The sequence below is a fragment of the Petromyzon marinus genome, chromosome 40, assembly GCF_048934315.1.
Source record: "Petromyzon marinus isolate PM22_M1 ecotype Great Lakes invasive population chromosome 40, UKy_Petmar_22M1.pri1.0, whole genome shotgun sequence".
In the NCBI taxonomy this organism is placed as follows: Eukaryota; Metazoa; Chordata; class Hyperoartia; order Petromyzontiformes; family Petromyzontidae; genus Petromyzon; species Petromyzon marinus.
Window position 1 is genome coordinate 6,187,642 of NC_133706.1, and position 18,575 is coordinate 6,206,216.

General features: G+C 49.9%; 1 protein-coding gene across 3 annotated transcripts; it reads left to right on the plus strand.

Moving 5' to 3' along the window:
• Positions 1–64: 64 nt before the first annotated feature.
• Positions 65–15,338, plus strand: GTPBP3 (GTP binding protein 3, mitochondrial). 3 transcript variants are annotated; one of them, XM_032968529.2, is made up of 10 exons: positions 65–252; positions 1,246–1,645; positions 2,185–2,271; positions 3,495–3,697; positions 5,189–5,261; positions 5,871–6,014; positions 6,489–6,654; positions 6,888–7,238; positions 7,976–8,209; positions 10,627–15,338. In XM_032968529.2, the coding sequence occupies exons 2-10, from the start codon at positions 1,264–1,266 to the stop codon at positions 10,628–10,630; spliced, it is 1,644 nt and encodes a 547-aa protein (XP_032824420.1). In that variant the 5' UTR covers positions 65–252; positions 1,246–1,263; the 3' UTR covers positions 10,631–15,338. The 3 variants fall into 3 exon arrangements, with proteins under 3 accessions (XP_032824420.1, XP_032824419.1, XP_032824421.1); XM_032968528.2 differs by having other exon boundaries at positions 65–225; XM_032968530.1 differs by lacking the exon at positions 10,627–15,338 and having other exon boundaries at positions 65–225; positions 7,976–8,213.
• Positions 15,339–18,575: the final 3,237 nt, after the last annotated feature.

Here is an 18,575-nt window from a genome sequence, read left to right on the forward strand (position 1 = left end):
ACGCCGCGGTAGCCAATCGCGACGTCGCGTGACGGAGAAGTTGGGGTAGGGGTCACGCCGCCTATGCGCTGTAGGGAATGTAATCGCCGGGGCGCACGTGTTTCGGGGTGAGAGTTGACCGAGTGGAGGCGTGCGTCTTCAGGTCGCGGCGCTGCTGAAACATTTCAACTTGTGCAGACGTCGTCGTCTGCAAGAGCCCCGTGTCAGCCCACCGTTAGAACTGAGGTGCCGTGCGTGTTACTTGACCTGACCGTACGTCACCGCGCCGGTCGTGCACTGCCTTCCGTACAGTACGCCTGTTGAACTTCTTTCGCACCGTACCAGTCGGGGGTTGCGGCCGAAAACACTCGCGATATTTCTCACGAGGACTCGAGTGCAACGCGTGGAAACGTGCTCGCCTCCGGACAAATATGCGCGTACCTCCCGACTCGGGCGCGGTTCGGCTACGTACGGTGCGAAAGAAGTTTGACACGCAATGGCCCACAATGTCTCTGAAGCTAAAAAGCAGGGCTGGAGTGAGCTTGGTTCGTGATTCCCACACTACCCCACGCCCCCGTGCCGTGCGTGGTCGGCGCTAGAGGCGGTGGGCAGCGGACAAGGTGCATTGTTGTGCTGTACTTCCATGCTCCCCCCGCCTTCACCAATCGCGGTGTGGTGAAGTATGGTCACGCATCTCCCCGTGACCTGAAGAGGGCCCTCATCCAGCAGTGGATTGACAAAGGGTGGGGGTGGGTAGGGGGTAGTTCAGATGTAATGCGCCACTGATGTTAGCCGTGCAAATTGTGGGGGCTGAAGCAAAACAAAGAGTCATCAAGTTCGGAAAATGTATACAGTGCATACTCATGGGTTATGGAACACTCCAACATGTTATAAGGTGGTATGGAAGCCTGCGTTTGGATATTTGCAATTATTTTATTGCTCTGGTTTGGGTCTCCCAAGCTCTGGGCAATGCTTTGATCAAATGTTTCCAGTTATCAGGGCAAATCCCTAATAGCAACGCCACACTATGCTAATGATTTGATCACATTGGAGGATCAAAATCGTTGAAGTCCCTCCACGGTTACAGACAGAAGACAGATGCAGCTCATGCATAAACGCGTTCAGTCTTAGTTCAGAATCAGAAAATTAATACGAGAAGAATCCGATGGGCTATGAAGCTCTTTTTCACAAATGTCCCGTAGACGTCCAGTAGATCGCACCACCAGATTGTGATGCATCGCGTTGTAACCGCCCGATCCGCCTTAGAGCTCACGGCGACCGGCGATGATGACCCCGGGCTTCGCGCGGCACCGCCGAGTTTGGCCATCGGCAGCAGCGGTGGCGGCCGTGCGCGGGTGGAGCGGCTCGCAGCTCCACAGGACCCCGGCGGACGATCGTAACGGACGGGACGGACGGTCGGCCTGGATGGACGACGGACGCCGGAACGGGCGCGGGGACTCCTCCTCCTCCGTGTTCGCGCTGTCGTCCGGCGGATGCCGGGCCGGCGTTGCGGTGCTCAGGGTGTCGGGCCCGCACGCCGCGGCCGCCCTGCTGCGCATGACGGGCGCGAGGGCCCTGCCGCGTCCGCGTCACGCCGCCCTGCGCCGCATCGTTAACCCGCTGTCCGGGGAGGCCCTCGACAGGGGCCTGGTGCTCTGGTTTCCAGGTGATCGGCCCCTCTGAGCTTTGCCAACGTTGCTGTTTGTGTGTACCGTTTGTGTGGGGAGCGGCAGTGCGGCTGGCGGTTAGCGCGCCGCGCTACGAACCCGGCTAACCGAGTTCGATACCTGCTCACGACCACCAACACCGCTGACGATTATCTGAACCGGTCCTGGGCCTCCCCAAGGTCGACTCGGCCTCAAATGAGTACCTGGTGCAGTGTGTCAACATCACCACTGGGGAGACAAAGGCGGTCGGGGCGTGGTGCTGGCCACCCAACCCCTCCTGTGCCATGCCGGCCATAATAGGTGCTGGTCGCTAACAGCACTTGCCCCAACAGTTTTTTAAAGGCTATACAGTGATCTTTGTCCTGCATGTTGAACTTATTTCGCGCCGTACATAGCCCACCGTGCCAATCGGAGGTGCGGGTACACACGTGAACCTAGAGCCTCAGCTCAGCGCTTTACCCCCTGAGCCAAAAGGGTGGTCACAACGTCCTGGTTTTTTTTTTCTTTCATTTATGGACTTGTGGATTTTTTGTTGCAGGACCCAACAGTTTCACCGGCGAGGACTCGTGCGAGTTCCAGGTCCACGGAGGACCTGCGGTGGTGAGCGCTGTCCTTCGAGCTCTAGGTATTCACGCGCTCGGTCGCGCCCGCTCCATTCGTTTGCCTCTTCGCTCGCTGTAAAGGGACGAGCGTCGTCGAGTTGATTTGCTTAACGAGGTGAGAACTCGAGAGACCGGGACGAGTCATGTTTGAGAAGGGAGACCCTGGCTCACAAAAAAAAAGTTAAAAGTACAGCGATGATGCAGATAAACATCAGATATATTGCACAAACGTTTATCGTTGTTTAATGACAACTTCCCTGTAGCGTAAGTTCAGGCAGAATATTTTTAGAGGGATCGTCGTATGATTACAATTGGAGTTACAGAAAATTCTAACAGTTATAGGGTGCATGGGAAAAAATGTAAATGGATACAATATTCACCATCTTACATTGGCTCATGACGGTAATAATTTTTTAAAGGTAATGTGTGTGCGTTTGTGCATGTGCTTGCACGTGTGTGTACATATATGTGCACATGTGTGCATTTGTGTGCTCAGCCACACAACGACAACGATCCCCCCCGTGTAGCTTTTAACAGGCTGCTGGGGCAAGTGCTGTTAGCGAGCAGCACCTATGAAGGCTGACACGGCACACGAGGGGGTGGATGGCCAACACCCATGCCCGACCATCTTTCTGTGCCGATGTTTACTCATTTGAGGCTGAGTCGACCTCCCACTCTGTATAACACCGCTGCAGAATCAGGATCAGAAGATGTATTAATACTGGGGGTATCTGATGAGCTACGAAGCTCTTCACAGATGCCCAACCTAGCGATCTTCTCCATCCTCGTTCCATAGCCGGCCAGCCTCGTCGGTCACTGCCTGTACATTACCAGCCAATAAAAACCCCACAAGCTGCCAGTCGTCTCAACGTGCACCTAGCCTGGCACAAGCACTTGGGCGATGTTACCGGCATTTCATAACGAATGGTGGCTCTTGCTGTCTTTGTTGTGTGCATGTGTGCCTGCACCCTGAGTTCGATTCCCGCTCACAGCTAACATCAGCAACTCATATCCGAACCAGTCCTGGTCCTTCGCAAGGCCTGAAATGAGCACCTGGCATTGTGCGTGAACATTGCCACTGGGCAGACAAATGCGGTCGGCCTTGGTCCAGGCCACACGACGCCCTCGTGCGCCTTTCTGGCTTTCATAGGTGCTCGCAAACGGCACTTTCCTCAAGAGCCTGCAAAGGCTATACGGCGGGATCTTTGTGTTAACGCGTACGCGCTTCAACCGCCGCGGTGAGCAGGAGAGATCGAGGGCCTGCGCCCGGCCGAGGCTGGAGACTTCACGAAGCGCGCGTTCCAGAATGGGCGCCTGGAGCTCACGGAGGTGGAGGGCCTGGGAGACTTGATCCACGCCGAGACCGAGGCCCAGAGGCGGCAGGCCCTGCGGCAGATGGAGGGAGATCTGGGCCGCCTCTACTCGGCCTGGAGTGACCGCCTCAAGCAGGTTGACGCTAGCGCGCTCCCGGCAACTTGCGCGCTCCTTTTTCAGAAGTTTTCAGACGTTGTATTTACCGAGTTGAAGCCCGTTGAACTAAGAAGCTATTTTTTTCAAGGGCAACGTATGTATGTACGTTGAACTTCTTTCGCGCTGTACGTAGCGAACCGTGATAATTGGAGGTACGGGGGAAGGACAACAAGCCAAACACAATAAACGGTTTTAAAGAAGCGAGTTTTCAATCTAGATGATTTAAAAGTGCATAGCTTCCAGTGGCTTCCTAATATCGGAAGAGCGTTCCAGACGGCCGCAGAAGCGCATCCGAAAGCTCACAATGCCGTGACCTGCTGGCGCCGTGGTGGTTACAAAACAATGCATTTGTTCACGTGATCAAAGTAAGGTTAAACATGTGAACTACATCTGTCTTGTCTGTAACCGAGGAGGCACTAATGCTTGTAAAGGTGATCCAATGTGAACAAAGCTTTTAATCCGTAATCCTGACCGCAACCCTTTTCCTTCATAGTTGAAGAAAACAAACCTCTGTATGTGTCAGGAGCAGCCCTTTGTCCATGCACTTCTCGATTGAAGGCTTCCTCATGCTGCTCCCAGTCATGGGGAGTGTTTGACCATACTTCACCAGATGCTGGTCAGCGTGGGTTGGAGAGGCGGGGATGTCCAAAACTTCTTCAGGTATCACTCGCCACGGATGTTAGCCGTCGCCGGAATGCAGACTTGGGTGGCAGGATTCACAGTACAGTGTGCCGCTGCACCCCATAGCCTCAACAGTTCACTAAAGCACTCAAGGCAGCCACACATGCATCTTTTTTATTAATCTCTTTGTCTTTTTCCACAATTTTATCCCGATTTTGCGATCGGGGGTCACATAATGGGATGGAAGTATCCATCTGGATCTTTCCAGATCTTTCCAGATCTTTCCAGATGGATACTTCACTGAAATCCCTTCAACTGACCTCTGGTCAGCAAAGTACGGGGGTAGCCTTGTCCCAACCGCCCTACCACAGAGAGTAAATGTTCGTCGCACAACAGCCAAAACTAATATTTGTATTTATCAGAGCTGGAGTTTAGCTAAATTAAGTGAGAGAACCACATTTAACTTGATGGCTTTTTGGCACACTCCTTGGTGATCGTTCTGAACCCATCGACTCACTGCACTTGCGAAGCCGGTTTAATCACAGGTGACTGTTACCTGGATATGAACTCAGGATCTCAAATGGTGTCTGGTCGGCGCTTTGACCACTAAGCCACGGGCCACGAAATGCACTCATCATCATCCCCTATCAATCCGGTTTGTTTTGATGATAATGACCAGGCGCCCAATTATTTAACCGTGGCTGTTCTTACATTATAATTGACTCAATCCCAGGAGGGTCCTGTGTTAATGTTCGCGTTGTTGCCCTGGCCAACGTCCTTCGACGCATTCACCCGCGTAAACCATCGTAACCGCGGTCGGTGCCAATGCGTTGCCCGTGTCGCCGGCAGTGTCTCGCCCACGTGGAGGCCTACATTGACTTCAGCGAAGACGACAACATTGAGGACGGGGTTCTGCAGCGCGGTGAGAGGACGTTCACGGGCCCGTCTCTCCCAAGTCACTCTCCACGGGTTCACTGCATCAATCGTGTCGCCTGCGTGGGTTACTCTGTACGAGGCCGCCGCAACGGTCGCATCTCACTTATGGAGGAGGGCAGGTGACTGAGACAGGCAACGGAGGGGACATTTTGGCGACCAAGGGAAGGACCTCGGATGTCGGGTTGTTGACTTTTCAACATCTGAGAGGTGGTTATCTGCAACGGGGTCAGAGGGCATTTGGGAACCTCCATGCACTCACTGCACCGGTCATTTCACTTCACCCGTGGAGAAGGGGAAGTCACCAAGACAGGAAATGGAGTGGTACCCAGAGCTCATTGACCTGAAGCTGACGCTTACTACTTGATTAAACAAATGATTATTAAAAAAAACGGTACAATCACACAAACAGCATGGGTTACTAGCAGGCAGTTTACAATACATGCAGAACCGGGGCAGAGCATACAAACTCCACGCAGAAAGGCGCCCGAGTCGGGAATCGAACCCAGGCCCTTCTTGCTGTGAGGCTACGAGTTGTGCCACTGCGCCACCTCCCTGTTGTTGTTAACGCCATCGCCGTCGTTGTCGTGTCTGGCAGTGGAGGCTGAGGTGCTGCGGCTGAGCGCCGAGGTCTCCGCTCACCTGCGCGACGGGCGGCAGGGCGAGCGGCTGCGCAGCGGCCTGCAGGTGGTGATTGCGGGGCCCACCAACGCCGGCAAGAGCAGCCTCCTCAACGCGCTGTGTACGTCACCTCTGTGTGCGTTACCTCTGAGTACGTCACCTCTGCGTGCGTGCGTGAGGTAGTGTAGACACACCCATGTGTGCCGTGCCGGACTTCATAGGTGCTTGCTAACAGCACTTGCCCCAGCAGTCTCTTGCAGGCCATACGGGAGATCTTTGTTTTTGTAGTGATTAGCGCACTGCGCTATGAACCCGGCCACCCACTCACGGCCAACACCAGTGACGATTTTCCGAATCGGTCCTGGGCCTCTCCTAGGTCGACGAGTACCTGGTGCAGTGTGTAAACATCGCCACTGGGGAGACAAAGGCGGCCGGGTGTGGTGCCGGCCACCCACCCCTCCGTGTGCCATACCAACCTTCATAGGTGCTACTCGCAAACAACTCTTGCCCCGACAGTCTGTTAAGGCTATACGGGGGATCTTTCTCTTTGTTTGTATTTGTGTGTGTGTGCATATTTGGGGTCGCGGCACCGCAGGCCAGCGCCCGGCCGCCATCGTGTCTCCGATAGCGGGGACGACGCGCGACGTGGTGGAGACGGCGCTGGACCTGGCCGGCTACCCCATCGTGCTGAGCGACACGGCCGGCCTGCGGCCCTCGCTCGACCCCGTGGAGCAAGAGGGCATCCGCCGAGCACGGCAGAGGTGACGAGGACTCCGGGGACGAGCGGGGAGACGCGCGGGGACGAGCGGGGCGGCACGCGGAGAGACGCAAGAAGACTAGTGTAGCCGTGCGCTCATGATATGAACCGTAACTTGAAAGTCTTTTTTTTTCTTCGCCACCCTCCACCAAACGGCTGCAGCGGAAACGAATCAACGGGTGTCCCTCGTTTGCGCCGCTAATCCCGGTTGCTCGCGAACGACCCCCCACCCCCCAGGCTGCGGCAGGCGGACATCGCGGTGGTGGTGCTGGACGCGACGGAGGTGGCGCGCGGCTCGCGCGACCTCGAGGCCACGCTGCTCGCCCGCGCGCAGTCGATCCTCGACGACGGGGACTTCGCGACCCCCGCGACCCCCGCGCTTGTCCCGCTCCCGCCGGAGGAAGGGGGCCAAGCGTCGGAGCACAGGGAGTGCATCGTGGTGCTGAACAAGGTGGATCTCCTGCAGCGGGACGCGGCAGAGGCGAGGATAGGGCAGCGCGCGATGCCGGGAGTGTGCGCCGTGTCCTGCCAGACGGAGGAGGGGCTCGACGAGTTCCTCCGGCTGCTCAAGGAGAAAGTGGAGAAAATGTACGGCACGGACCGGCGATTTACATCTCCCTCGCTCTCCCTCTATCTCTCTGTCTCCCATGGTTACCGTTGCAATTCATTCCATGAAATATACAGGGTGCTTCAAAAAATGTTTGAACACTCATATGGGACTATCGTTTTTAATGGAAAAAGAACGGATAGTACACTGTAACATGATAACAAATGCATGGTAATAGCTTCAAAAAGTAAAAGAGTCTCCACTTGTTCACCATCATTGTCAACAGATGCTTCCCTCATTGTATCCCCATTGATCCTGTCGGGGTTGTGTCATTAGACAACGATGCCGCATGCAACGGTTAGCGCACTTGCGCTCCGACTCCGGCAACCCGAGTTCAATTCCCGCTCATGGCCGTTACCAGAGACGATTTTATCTGAATGGCTCCTGGGCCTCCTCTAGGTTGACTCTGCCTCAAATGAATACCTAGTGCCGTGTGTAGTGCTGGCCACCCACCCCCTCTTGTGCCGTGCCGACCTTCATAGGTGCTCACTAACAGCACTTGCCCCAACAGTCTGCAAGGCAATGCGGGGGGATATTTGCCCTTCTTTTGTCTTTGGTGACAATGAAGGTGGTGGTCACGGTAGTGGTAATGGTGACGGTGGCGATGACGGTAGTGGTGGTGGTGGTGATGGTGATGGTTGTGGCGATGACTCTGGTGACGGTGGCGCTGACGGTGGCGGTGATCGTGGTGACCGGGCGGGTGGCTGGGGCGCGACAGGTGCGGCGACCCCCTGTCCGGCAACGCCAGCCTCACGCAGGCCCGACACCGCACGCTGCTGGGCGGCTGCGCCGCCGCACTGAGCGACTTCCTGGCGACGTCGGGGCCCGCGATGGATGCGGTGCTGGGAGCCGAGCACCTGCGCTCCGCCATGCGGCAGCTCGGACGCATCACCGGCCGCGTCGGTGCCGAGGACATCCTCGACGTCATCTTCCGGGACTTCTGCATCGGGAAGTGAGTGGCGGGGGGGGTGGGGCGGGTGGCGGGTCGTGGGTCTGCCGCCATCTCGGTGATCGTTCCGCCGCCGATTGTTTGGGAAGTTGGCGGCGGGGACGGTTCGTGCGGCTGCTGCCGTCGACTCGGGAGGCCCTGGGAGCCGATGGTTATTGGCGAAGTTGGGGAAGCGAACGGCAAGGAGAAATCCGCGTTGCGCGATCGGTTTGGCGGGGGAAAAAAAACGACGCAGCCTGCGACGATCGTGGAGATTCTGTGGCCCCATCTCGCAGGTATCAGCGGGAAATGCCTGTCCGCGAAAAAGAAAACAAAAATTAAGCTCAAGAGTCTTGAGTGTCACCTTCATTTTGTATTCCTCTGCATGCCCAAAGCAAGGAACATTCAACGGGCTAATGATGCGCAGCGCGCTGTGGAAGAGTGCAGTTGCGACAAGAAGTGAAGATGCAACGTGGGATTATCTCCACGTCACTCGTAGGTGGCAGATTCTAGTAGAACGTCCGGGTGCGGCTGCGGAGTGTTTCGTGACTGTGCTGTGTACCACGAGTTGAACTTCACTGCTGGAGAAGCTCCCAGCGCTTGGGGCGAAACGCCGGACATGGCGCCTAACAGCCCGCCGTGCTGCCGGAAAAATATTCGGGGAGCTAAACATCTCTGGGTGGCCAATTAGAATAAAAGCCTGACCAGATGAAATGTTTGTAGCAGCTGCTGTTATTGCTCTCCACGGCTGAGCAGCAGAATACCAATGCCAAGGAAAATTCGCTTTAAAAGCCAAATTTTACATATTTCCTGTACACGAACATATTCGGTTTTCGAAAATGTTTTGTAGCGGTTGCGTTTAAATTTTCAAATCGGAAAGTAGTCGGGTTTTATCCCTTGCGCGTATCTGAAACTGGCGCCCGGTACCTCTCACTCTGCCACCGCTGGGTTTTATTTAGTTTCCTGCGTTAGAGAAATCGTCGCCAAAACGCAAACACGCGCGAACAAGTAGCGTGGAATTTTTTATTTTCTTGAAAATTTTACTTTAAAAATATCACGAGCAGTACATCTAAACCCTCAGCCAATGCAGCCCCTTCCAAGTGAGCCACGCCCCCCCCATCGCTCGCAGCTCTCCCATTGGCCACGGCTCCTCCGCCACCGGCTCTCTGCTGCCCCCCTGTGCCGTGGAGCCGTGGACCGGGAGGAGTGTGGTGGGGGGGGCAGCAACGGAGCTCCCGGGGTGAGCAGTCAGCAGAGAGGTGGCGTGAGTTTAAACTATTAAACTATATTCATTTTACCAGCTGAAGGGCCCCCCTGTGTAGCTCTTCAGAAGCGACCTGGCTATCACGAGTGATAGCTGAACCCAAAGCGTGCTTACCATCATCACGTGGAAGTCTATCGCAGCCGCACACTCTAAATGCGTGATGTTGATTCTAAATGTGGAGGGGAGAAAACCGGAGGACCCGGAGAAAAATCCACGTGACCATGGGGGAGAGCAACACGCAAACTGCAAATATACAGCAGGCGTCAGGGGCGGGATCGAACCCACGACCTCCTGTGTACCAGGCAATGTCGTTCACATCTCGCCACCGTGATTGCATTGTTAAACTAAACTATCTTTCTTTTGCCAGGTAAGGCCTACTGAGCTCTATAGCTCCTTTCTCAGAAGCGACCCGGCCACAAATGATAGCTCAACGAAGTGGCTTATCATCATGTGGAACTTTATAGTAGACATACACTCGAAAAGCGTGATGTCGATTCTGAATATGGAGGGGAGAAAACCGGAGGACCCGGAGAAAAATCCATGCGACCACGAGGGAGAGCAACACCCAAACTGCAAATATACAGCAGGCGTCAGGGTCGGGGTCGAACCCACGACCTGCTGTGTGCCAGGCGAGGGAGTTAACATCTCGCCACCATGGCAGCAATTTCAGGGAGGGCGGTGGATGAGCACGCGAGTGTCCAGTTGGGGGAGCTATGCGCCAGGGTTGGGTGTCTTGACGCGTTGAGTCCTGGGTGGATGGGTGGTGGTAGCCAGGAGCCGCGTGCCCTTGGCTCTTGCCTTGACTTTCATGAGTGGACGGAGACGCCGGCTCGTTGCTCATTGCAGATGTGCGTTTGCACGGTGCTGAAGGGTTCTTCCGTAGAAGTAAATAAAATCACCCGGGTTATGAATCGTGAAGGTGTCTCGGGGACGGCTGTGTTCATTCGTCGTGACAGACAAGCGGTAGACCAAGACTCTCACTCGTTGCTGTGCCTCTTATAAGTGCTCCACATGTCCCTCTGAGGGTGTAAATGATACAATGACACCCCCTCAGTCTTCGTTAACAGCAGACACAAAATAGCCGTGAAAGTCCAATTGTAACATTTCCACCAACTTCACAAATTAAACGATGCAACAGGATACATTGGTTCCCATGTTCTGTACCACATGCCGACAGATGAACAATGATGTGAGGAGCTCGGTAATCCGGGCGAGCCTTAGAGTGGAGCCGCTGCTCCTCCGGATCGAGAGGAGCCGGTCGAGGTGGTTCGGGCACCCGGTGAGGATGCCCCCCGGGAGACTCCCCCTGGAACTCTACCGGGCAGCAGCAGCAGCAGCAGCATGGCACACTGGGGCCGGCCCAGGACCACACTGCTGGCGGTGGGACGATGTCGCTCGGCTGGCCTGGGAATTCCCCAGGAAGAGCTAGAGTCTGTGTTTAGTAGTGTAGTCGTGTAGTGTAGTCGTGTAGTAGTGTAGTAGTGTATAGTAGTGTATAGTGTAGTAGTGTGTATAGTGCAGTAGTGTATAGTGTAGTGTATAGTAGTGTATAGTGTAGTGTATAGTAGTGTATAGTGTAGTAGTGTGTATAGTGTAGTAGTGTGTATAGTGCAGTAGTGTATAGTGTAGTGTATAGTAGAGTATAGTGTAGTAGTGTATGGTGTAGTGTATAGTAGTATAGTGTAGTAGTGTAGTGTATAGTAGTATATTGTAGTAGTGTAGTGTATACTAGTGTAGTAGTGTATAGTGTAGTAGTGTATAGTAGTGTAGTGTAGTAGTGTATGTTATAGTGTAGTAGTGGAGTGTGTAGTAGTATAGTGTAGTAGTGTAGAGTATAATAGTGTAGTGTAGTAGTGTATAATAGTGTAGTGTAGTAGTGTATAATAGTGTAGTGTAGTAGTGTATAGTGTAGTGTATAGTAGAGTATAGTGTAGTAGTGTATAGTGTAGTAGTGTATGGTGTAGTGTATAGTAGTATAGTGTAGTGTATAGTAGTATAGTGTAGTAGTGTAGTGTATAGTAGTATATTGTAGTAGTGTAGTGTATAATAGAGTCGTGTAGTAGTGTATAGTGTAGTAGTGTATAGTAGTGTATGTTATAGTGTAGCAGTGTAGTGTATAGTAGTATAGTGTAGTAGTGTAGAGTATAATAGTGTAGTGTAGTAGTGTATAGTGTAGTAGTGTATAGTAGTGTAGTGTATAGTGGTGTATAGTGTAGTAGTGTATGGTGTAGTGTATTGTAGTATAGTGTAGTGTATAATAGTGTAGTAGTGTAGTGTATAATAGTGTAGTGTAGTAGTGTATAGTGTAGTAGTGTATAGTAGTGTAGTGTATAGTGGTGTATAGTGTAGTAGTGTATGGTGTAGTGCATTGTAGTATAGTGTAGTAGTGTAGTGTATAATAGTGTAGTGTAGTAGTGTAGTGTATAATAGTGTAGTGTAGTAGTGTATAGTGTAGTGTATAGTGTAGTAGTGTATGGTGTAGTGTATAGTAGTATAGTGTAGTAGTGTAGTGTATAATAGTGTAGTGTAGTAGTGTAGTGTATAATAGTGTAGTGTAGTAGTGTATAGTGTAGTGTATAGTAGTGTATAGTGTAGTAGTGTATGGTGTAGTGTATAGTAGTATAGTGTAGTAGTGTAGTGTATAGTAGTATAGTGTAGTAGTGTATAGTAGTATATTGTAGTAGTGTAGTGTATAATAGTGTAGTGTATAGTGTAGTAGTGTATAGTAGTGTAGTGTATAGTAGTGTATGTTATAGTGTAGCAGTGTAGTGTATAGTAGTATAGTGTAGTAGTGTAGAGTATAATAGTGTAGTGTAGTAGTGTAGCAGTGTATAGTGTAGTAGTGTATAGTAGTGTAGTGTATAGTAGTGTATGTTATAGTGTAGCAGTGTAGTGTATTGTAGTATAGTGTAGTAGTGTAGTGTATATTAGTGTAGTGTAGTAGTGTAGTGTATAATAGTGTAGTGTAGTAGTGTATAGTGTAGTAGTGTATAGTAGTGTAGTGTATAGTGTAGTAGTGTATGGTGTAGTGCATTGTAGTATTGTTTAGTAGTGTAGTGTATAATAGTGTAGTGTATAATAGTGTAGTGTAGTAGTGTATAGTGTAGTGTATGGTAGTGTATAGTGTAGTAGTGTATGGTGTAGTGTAGTAGTGTAGTGTATAATAGTGTAGTAGTGTAAAGTGTAGTGTATAGTAGTGTAGTGTATAGTGTAGTAGTGTATGGTGTAGTGTATAGTAGTATAGTGTAGTAGTGTAGTGTAGTAGTGTATAGTAGTATAGTGTAGTAGTGTAGTGTATAATAGTGTAGTGTAGTAGTGTATAGTGTAGTAGTGTAAAGTGTAGTGTATAGTAGTGTAGTGTATAGTAGTGTATAGTGTAGTAGTGTATGGTGTAGTGTAGTAGTGTATAGTGTAGTAGTGTATGGTGTAATGTATAGTAGTATAGTGTAGTAGTGTATGGTGTAGTGTATAGTAGTATAGTGTAGTAGTGTATAGTAGTGTAGTGTATAGTAGTGTATAGTGTAGTAGTGTATGGTGTAGTGTATAGTAGTATAGTGTAGTAGCGTGGTGTATAGTAGTATAGTGTAGTAGTTTAGTGTATAATGGTGTAGTAGTGTATAATAGTGTAGTGTAGTAGTGTATAGTGTAGTAGTGTAAAGTATAGTGTATAGTAGTGTATAGTGTAGTAGTGTATGGTGTAGTGTAGTAGTGTATAGTGTAGTAGTGTATGGTGTAATGTATAGTAGTAAAGTGTAGTAGTGTATGGTGTAGTGTATAGTAGTATAGTGTAGTAGTGTAGTGTAGTAGTGTATAGTAGTGTAGTGTATATTAGTGTAGTAGTGTATGGTGTAGTGTATAGTAGTATATTCTAGATTTAAAGCTTTCGTGACTGCTAGGATCCATACTCTTTGGTTCTATTGGGTAAAGTCACGTAGGTAAAAAATAAAATAACAAAAATCACGACGTTTCGGCCACAACACAAGCGGCCTTCCAGCGCTGTCCTCCAGACAGTCTCGTCCCTTCACCTGATGAAAGCCGCTTGTGTTGTGGCCAAAACGTCGTGATTTTTTGTTATTTTATTTTCACCTACGTGACTTTACCCAATAGAACCAAAGAGTATAGTAGTATAGTGTAGTAGTGCAGTGTATAGTAGTATAGTGTAGTAGTGTAGTGTATAATAGTGTAGTAGTGTAGTGTATAGTGTAGTAGTGTATGGTGTAGTGTATAGTAGTATAGTGTAGTAGTGTAGTGTATAATAGTGTAGTAGTGTAGTGTATAGTGTAGTAGTGTATGGTGTAGTGTATAGTAGTATAGTGTAGTAGTGTAGTGTATAGTAGTGTAGAGTGTAGTAGTGTATGGTGTAGTGTATAGTAGTATAGTGTAGTAGTGTAGTGTATAATAGTGTAGTGTAGTAGTGCATAGTGTAGTAGTGAATAGTAGTGTAGTGTATAGTAGTGTATAGTGTAGTAGTGTATGGTGTAGTGTATAGTAGTATAGTGTATAGTAGTATAGTGTAGTGTATAATAGTGTAGTAGTGTAGTGTATAGTGTATGGTGTAGTGTATAGTAGTATGGTGTAGTAGTGTAGTGTATAATAGTGTAGTAGTGTAGTGTATAGTGTATGGTGTAGTGTATAGTAGTATAGTGTAGTAGTGTAGTGTATAATAGTGTAGTGTAGTAGTGCTAGTCTGTCGCCAGGGACCGCCCTACTTAACATGCGACCTCCACGACCTACACCAGGTGGAGCAGATTAAGAAATGAATGAACGAACGAATTCGATAGGCATAAATGTATTTAACAGCCTACATTTCACAGCCTACATGTAAGATAAAAAATGTAGACACGAATGTGAATGAGTGTCCCAATAAATGCTCGCACATTGGAAAATGAACTATCAGGTCAACCTCATGGTACTATGTATATGTTTGAAAAACATGAAACATGTTTTTACCTATGGTTTGAGAAAACGAAAATGTATGAACAATTCAGTACTTGTGAATCGTCAGTTTAACGTATTTTTTCACGACCAATATCCATAATACATGTTTTTTGGGTTATGACACCTCAATATGTGTCGTTAAACCCGCCACCACCGGACAAACCTGGCTATCCGCTGATGAAGCTAGTTGTGATTACTGGCGAAACGTGGTACTCAGATTGTAAATGTTGTGGCTTTGCTTTCGAACACACCGGTGTGCTGCTGTACTAGTGACGAATTGGCCACGTTCTGTTTACATGACAACCCTTACTAGTTGGCTGTGTCGGGTGGTGGCGGGTTTAACGACACGTTTATATATGTTTACGCGATCTAACCCAAAAAAAAACCTGTATTACGTGTGAATGGTGTTGGCCAAAATATTGTCACTGTACTCAGGACAGTACTCATGGCCTCGGCAGAAGGGCTGTCGCGTGGCTCAGCGGCAACGTCGGGCTGACGTCCACTCACAATATAGGGACTCCTCCACTTACGAACATTCCACTTACAAAGTTTCAGAGATACGAAAAAACCTGTTCGTCGTAAGGTCAACCGCCGCGCAATAGATGGTGGTGGTGGCGGCATCTACACCTGCAGAACACGAAGAACCAGTGGCATCTACATCTGCAGAACGTGAGGAACCAGTGGCATCTACATGTAGAACGCGAAGAACCAGTGGCATCGACATCTACACATTATGCAACTTTTAAAGCCATTCCCCGTGTTTATTGTAGACGCCGTACAACATGTTTGGAATCGACAGGAGTAAAGTTGGACTTACGAACAGAGCTCTGGAACCTAACTCGTTCGTAAGTAGAGGAGTCCCTGTAGAACATCGACATACAACATGTATGTATTTAATTACGCTCTAAATGTGTAATCGTCACGTGTAAAAGCATTGGCTACATCAAACAAGCCTGGTGGTCCGTCTTGTTTTTTTCCACAAAGTGTCTCTTATAATCCCTAGAGTACGGTATTATTTAATAATAAAATATAATGTTGCGGTCGTCAATATTAAACTTTGAAAAACTGTGAACAATGCGAGACAGATTACTCGGCAATGAAAGTGAGATACCCCGTGTTCATTTGAAACGTGCCCACATTAACATCCAAATACAATGTCCACGCACACTTATTGTTTACCTGCGTTCACATCCATAACCATATTTACTCTCCCTTCCGATGCTTTCACGTTGACTATTTAACGAAGTCGCATTGAATTCGGTCACGTCCTGCTTATTTAACTCATTTGTAATTAATGCCATGTAATAAAAAGAACTAAAGAAAATGTTTTTTTTATTTTATCAGGTAAGGCCCTACTGAGTTATATCGCTCTTTTTCAGAAGTGACCTGGCCACAAATGATGGCTCAACGATGTGGCTTATCACGTGGACATTTATATCAGCCAAATACTCTAAACGCGTGTTGTTGATTACAATTGTGGAGGGAAAACCCGGAGGACCCGGATAAAAATTAATGCGACCACGGGGAGAAAGAAAGACGCAAACTCCAAATATACAGCAGGCAGTCAGGGTCGGGATCAAACCCACGACCTCCTGTATACCAGGCGAGGGTGTTAACATCTCCCCACCGCTGCGCCTCTGCTCATGTTCAATGGACATGGACTCATTAAAACGCATTGATCCTAACACGTGATATGGCCATCAACACATTTTTTAGCAACGATTATATATTTACCATTACCAGATCATCCGTGATGCGCCCGATCTCGTCAGATCTCAGAAACTCAGCAGACGTTGATCCTTTATTGTGCTCGGATGGGTGATCGCCACCAGCAGTGGGCGTTGTGGGCAGTAGAGGGCAGTGCATGCAGTACGGTCAACTAACCCTCATTCACTCCAAAAAAAAAACCTCTTATGGATAACTCTCACTTGCCCACATCGCCAACCGTGTTCATCGGAGGTGCGGGCGAAGAACAACAAACTAAACGCAAGAAACAAGCAGTTTAAAAGAAATCCGTCTGTCAATCCAGATGATGATTTTAAAGTGACACAGCTCCCGGTCGCTTCCTAATATCGGGAGGGAAGAGCGTTCCAGACGGCCGCAGCTTGAAAGCGCCGCGCGACGACGATGCGGTGACCGTCTTTGTTCGATGGCCAAGCCCAGGGCTCGGCAACCTTGCGGTTCTTTGGCTGCCTCTCTTGCGGGCAGCCGTTTAAAAAAAAGTACGTGATAATGTCAAACGTGAACGTAACGTGAAGATCGTTATTTAAATACGAGCCTTTTGCCCGACCAAGGACGGGCGTATTGCGGCGAATGTGAAACTTGCAGGCGAAAAGCGGACCGTGACGTTGATATTCATTGCATCAATTCGTGTGCGTTTTGTAAGGGCGTGGTGACACAGACCTATTTAATTTTAAGGTTATAATCCCTTGTTCATGATGACGTCCTTTTTACTTGAATGTCTCAGCAGCGTTACGGAGATCACGTGACGTGAGGGTTCTGCCTTTGTAGTGAGGGTTGTCAGTTGACGCAGAGAAGGGGGGGGGGAGGAGCCTCGGCCCTCCATGTGGAGTGACGTCAGCCGCTAATTATTCATGGAGGGGTGTCCATTTGGAGGACGTCACCAGTTCATGATTATTAATGAGGGGGGGCTGTTCGACGTGTAGTGACCTCACGCGCGGGACACACAGACATTCTTGGCTCATTATTAAAGTAGATAACAGGGAATGGGGTCACTGTGGACTGACTGTGTTGGTGGTGACAGCAAAATGCACAACAGTCAACCCGTATTGTTAAAGAGTACTAAGGTGGAACATGACGAAATGGACGCAGTTGATTCCATCACCCTATTTGTTTATTAAGTCAGAATGTATGTTGTTGTTGTCATCTGCTGTATACCCGCTGTGTTTGTGTATGAGCAGCTTTGCGACGTGTGATGTGGCTCTCCAAAGGCAAAAAAACCAAATGCCTCTTCTTCTTCCTCCTCTTCTGCTACCTTGAAAAGCTGCCGACCGACCCCCCCCCCCCTGACCTAGCCAACATCCACCGCCGCCGCTGCTGTTGCTGCGAGGAATGACGGCCGGGGGAGGGGGGGCTCGCGTGACGGCAACGGAGCTCGCGAAGCGTGGGGGGGCCCCTCGCTGTGCCGTGCCCCCCCCCCGCTCCCCACGACGCGTGTCACAAGAAGGTCACGGCACATCCATCGATGGCTGCACGGGAATCACATTCGCGAGCCTCCCTGCCAGTAGGCCTTGGTAAGGTCAAAGGTTAAAACAGCGAGCCTACCTTTACCCTACCTTTTACCCTTACCCCATACAAATTATCCGATTACAGGGTAATTACTGGGTTGCTACTACACATGAACAAGGTTTGTAACAGGTAAATGCTAGGTAGAGCGCTTTATTCATACAGGACACTTTCGATGATTCCAATTTTAAACGGAGGCCACAGACTGCGCCACGGAGGTATTTACCGTATTTACCGTGCTCTTTGGTATTTACCGGCTAATTCTTCCGCGCTACCTTTACCCTGCCCGTTACCTTACCCCTTGGCATGTTGACGCCTTTACCCTTTTACCCGGTAAAAAGGGTAAATGAGGTTACCTTGCCGAGATTTGAAGCTTTTGTGACTGCAAGGATTCATACTCTTTGGTTTGCAAGTCGCTCAATGACGCCCTCTTGCGATTCGGAGCTGCGCGTGTGAATGGCTGGGTCGCTGATTGTGTTATGGGGAGCGGTGGTGCAGCGGTTAGCGCTGCGAAACCTGCCACCCGGGTTCGAGTCCCGCTCACGGCCAACACCGGCGACGATTATCTGAGCTGGTCCTGGGTCTCCTCTAGGTCGACTCAGCCTCAAATGAGTACCTGGTGCGTTGTGTAAACATCGCCACCTGGGAGACAAAGGCGGTCGAGCGTGGTGCTGGCAACCCACCCCCTCGTGTACCGTTCCGGCCTTCATAGGTGCTCGCTAACAGCACTTGCCCCAACAGTCTGTTCAGGCTACACGGGGGATCTTTGTCTTTGTTGATTATACGAATTGTTCGCTGCTGCCGATGATGCGTAGGCATTGGGTGCGCGGGCACGGTTCACGACAAACTCAGAAAGCTTTCGTCGTGAAAACGGTGTGGCCGTAAAAAGACAATATATAAGAGGCGACGTTTCGGGCAATGGCCCTACTTGTATCAATACCA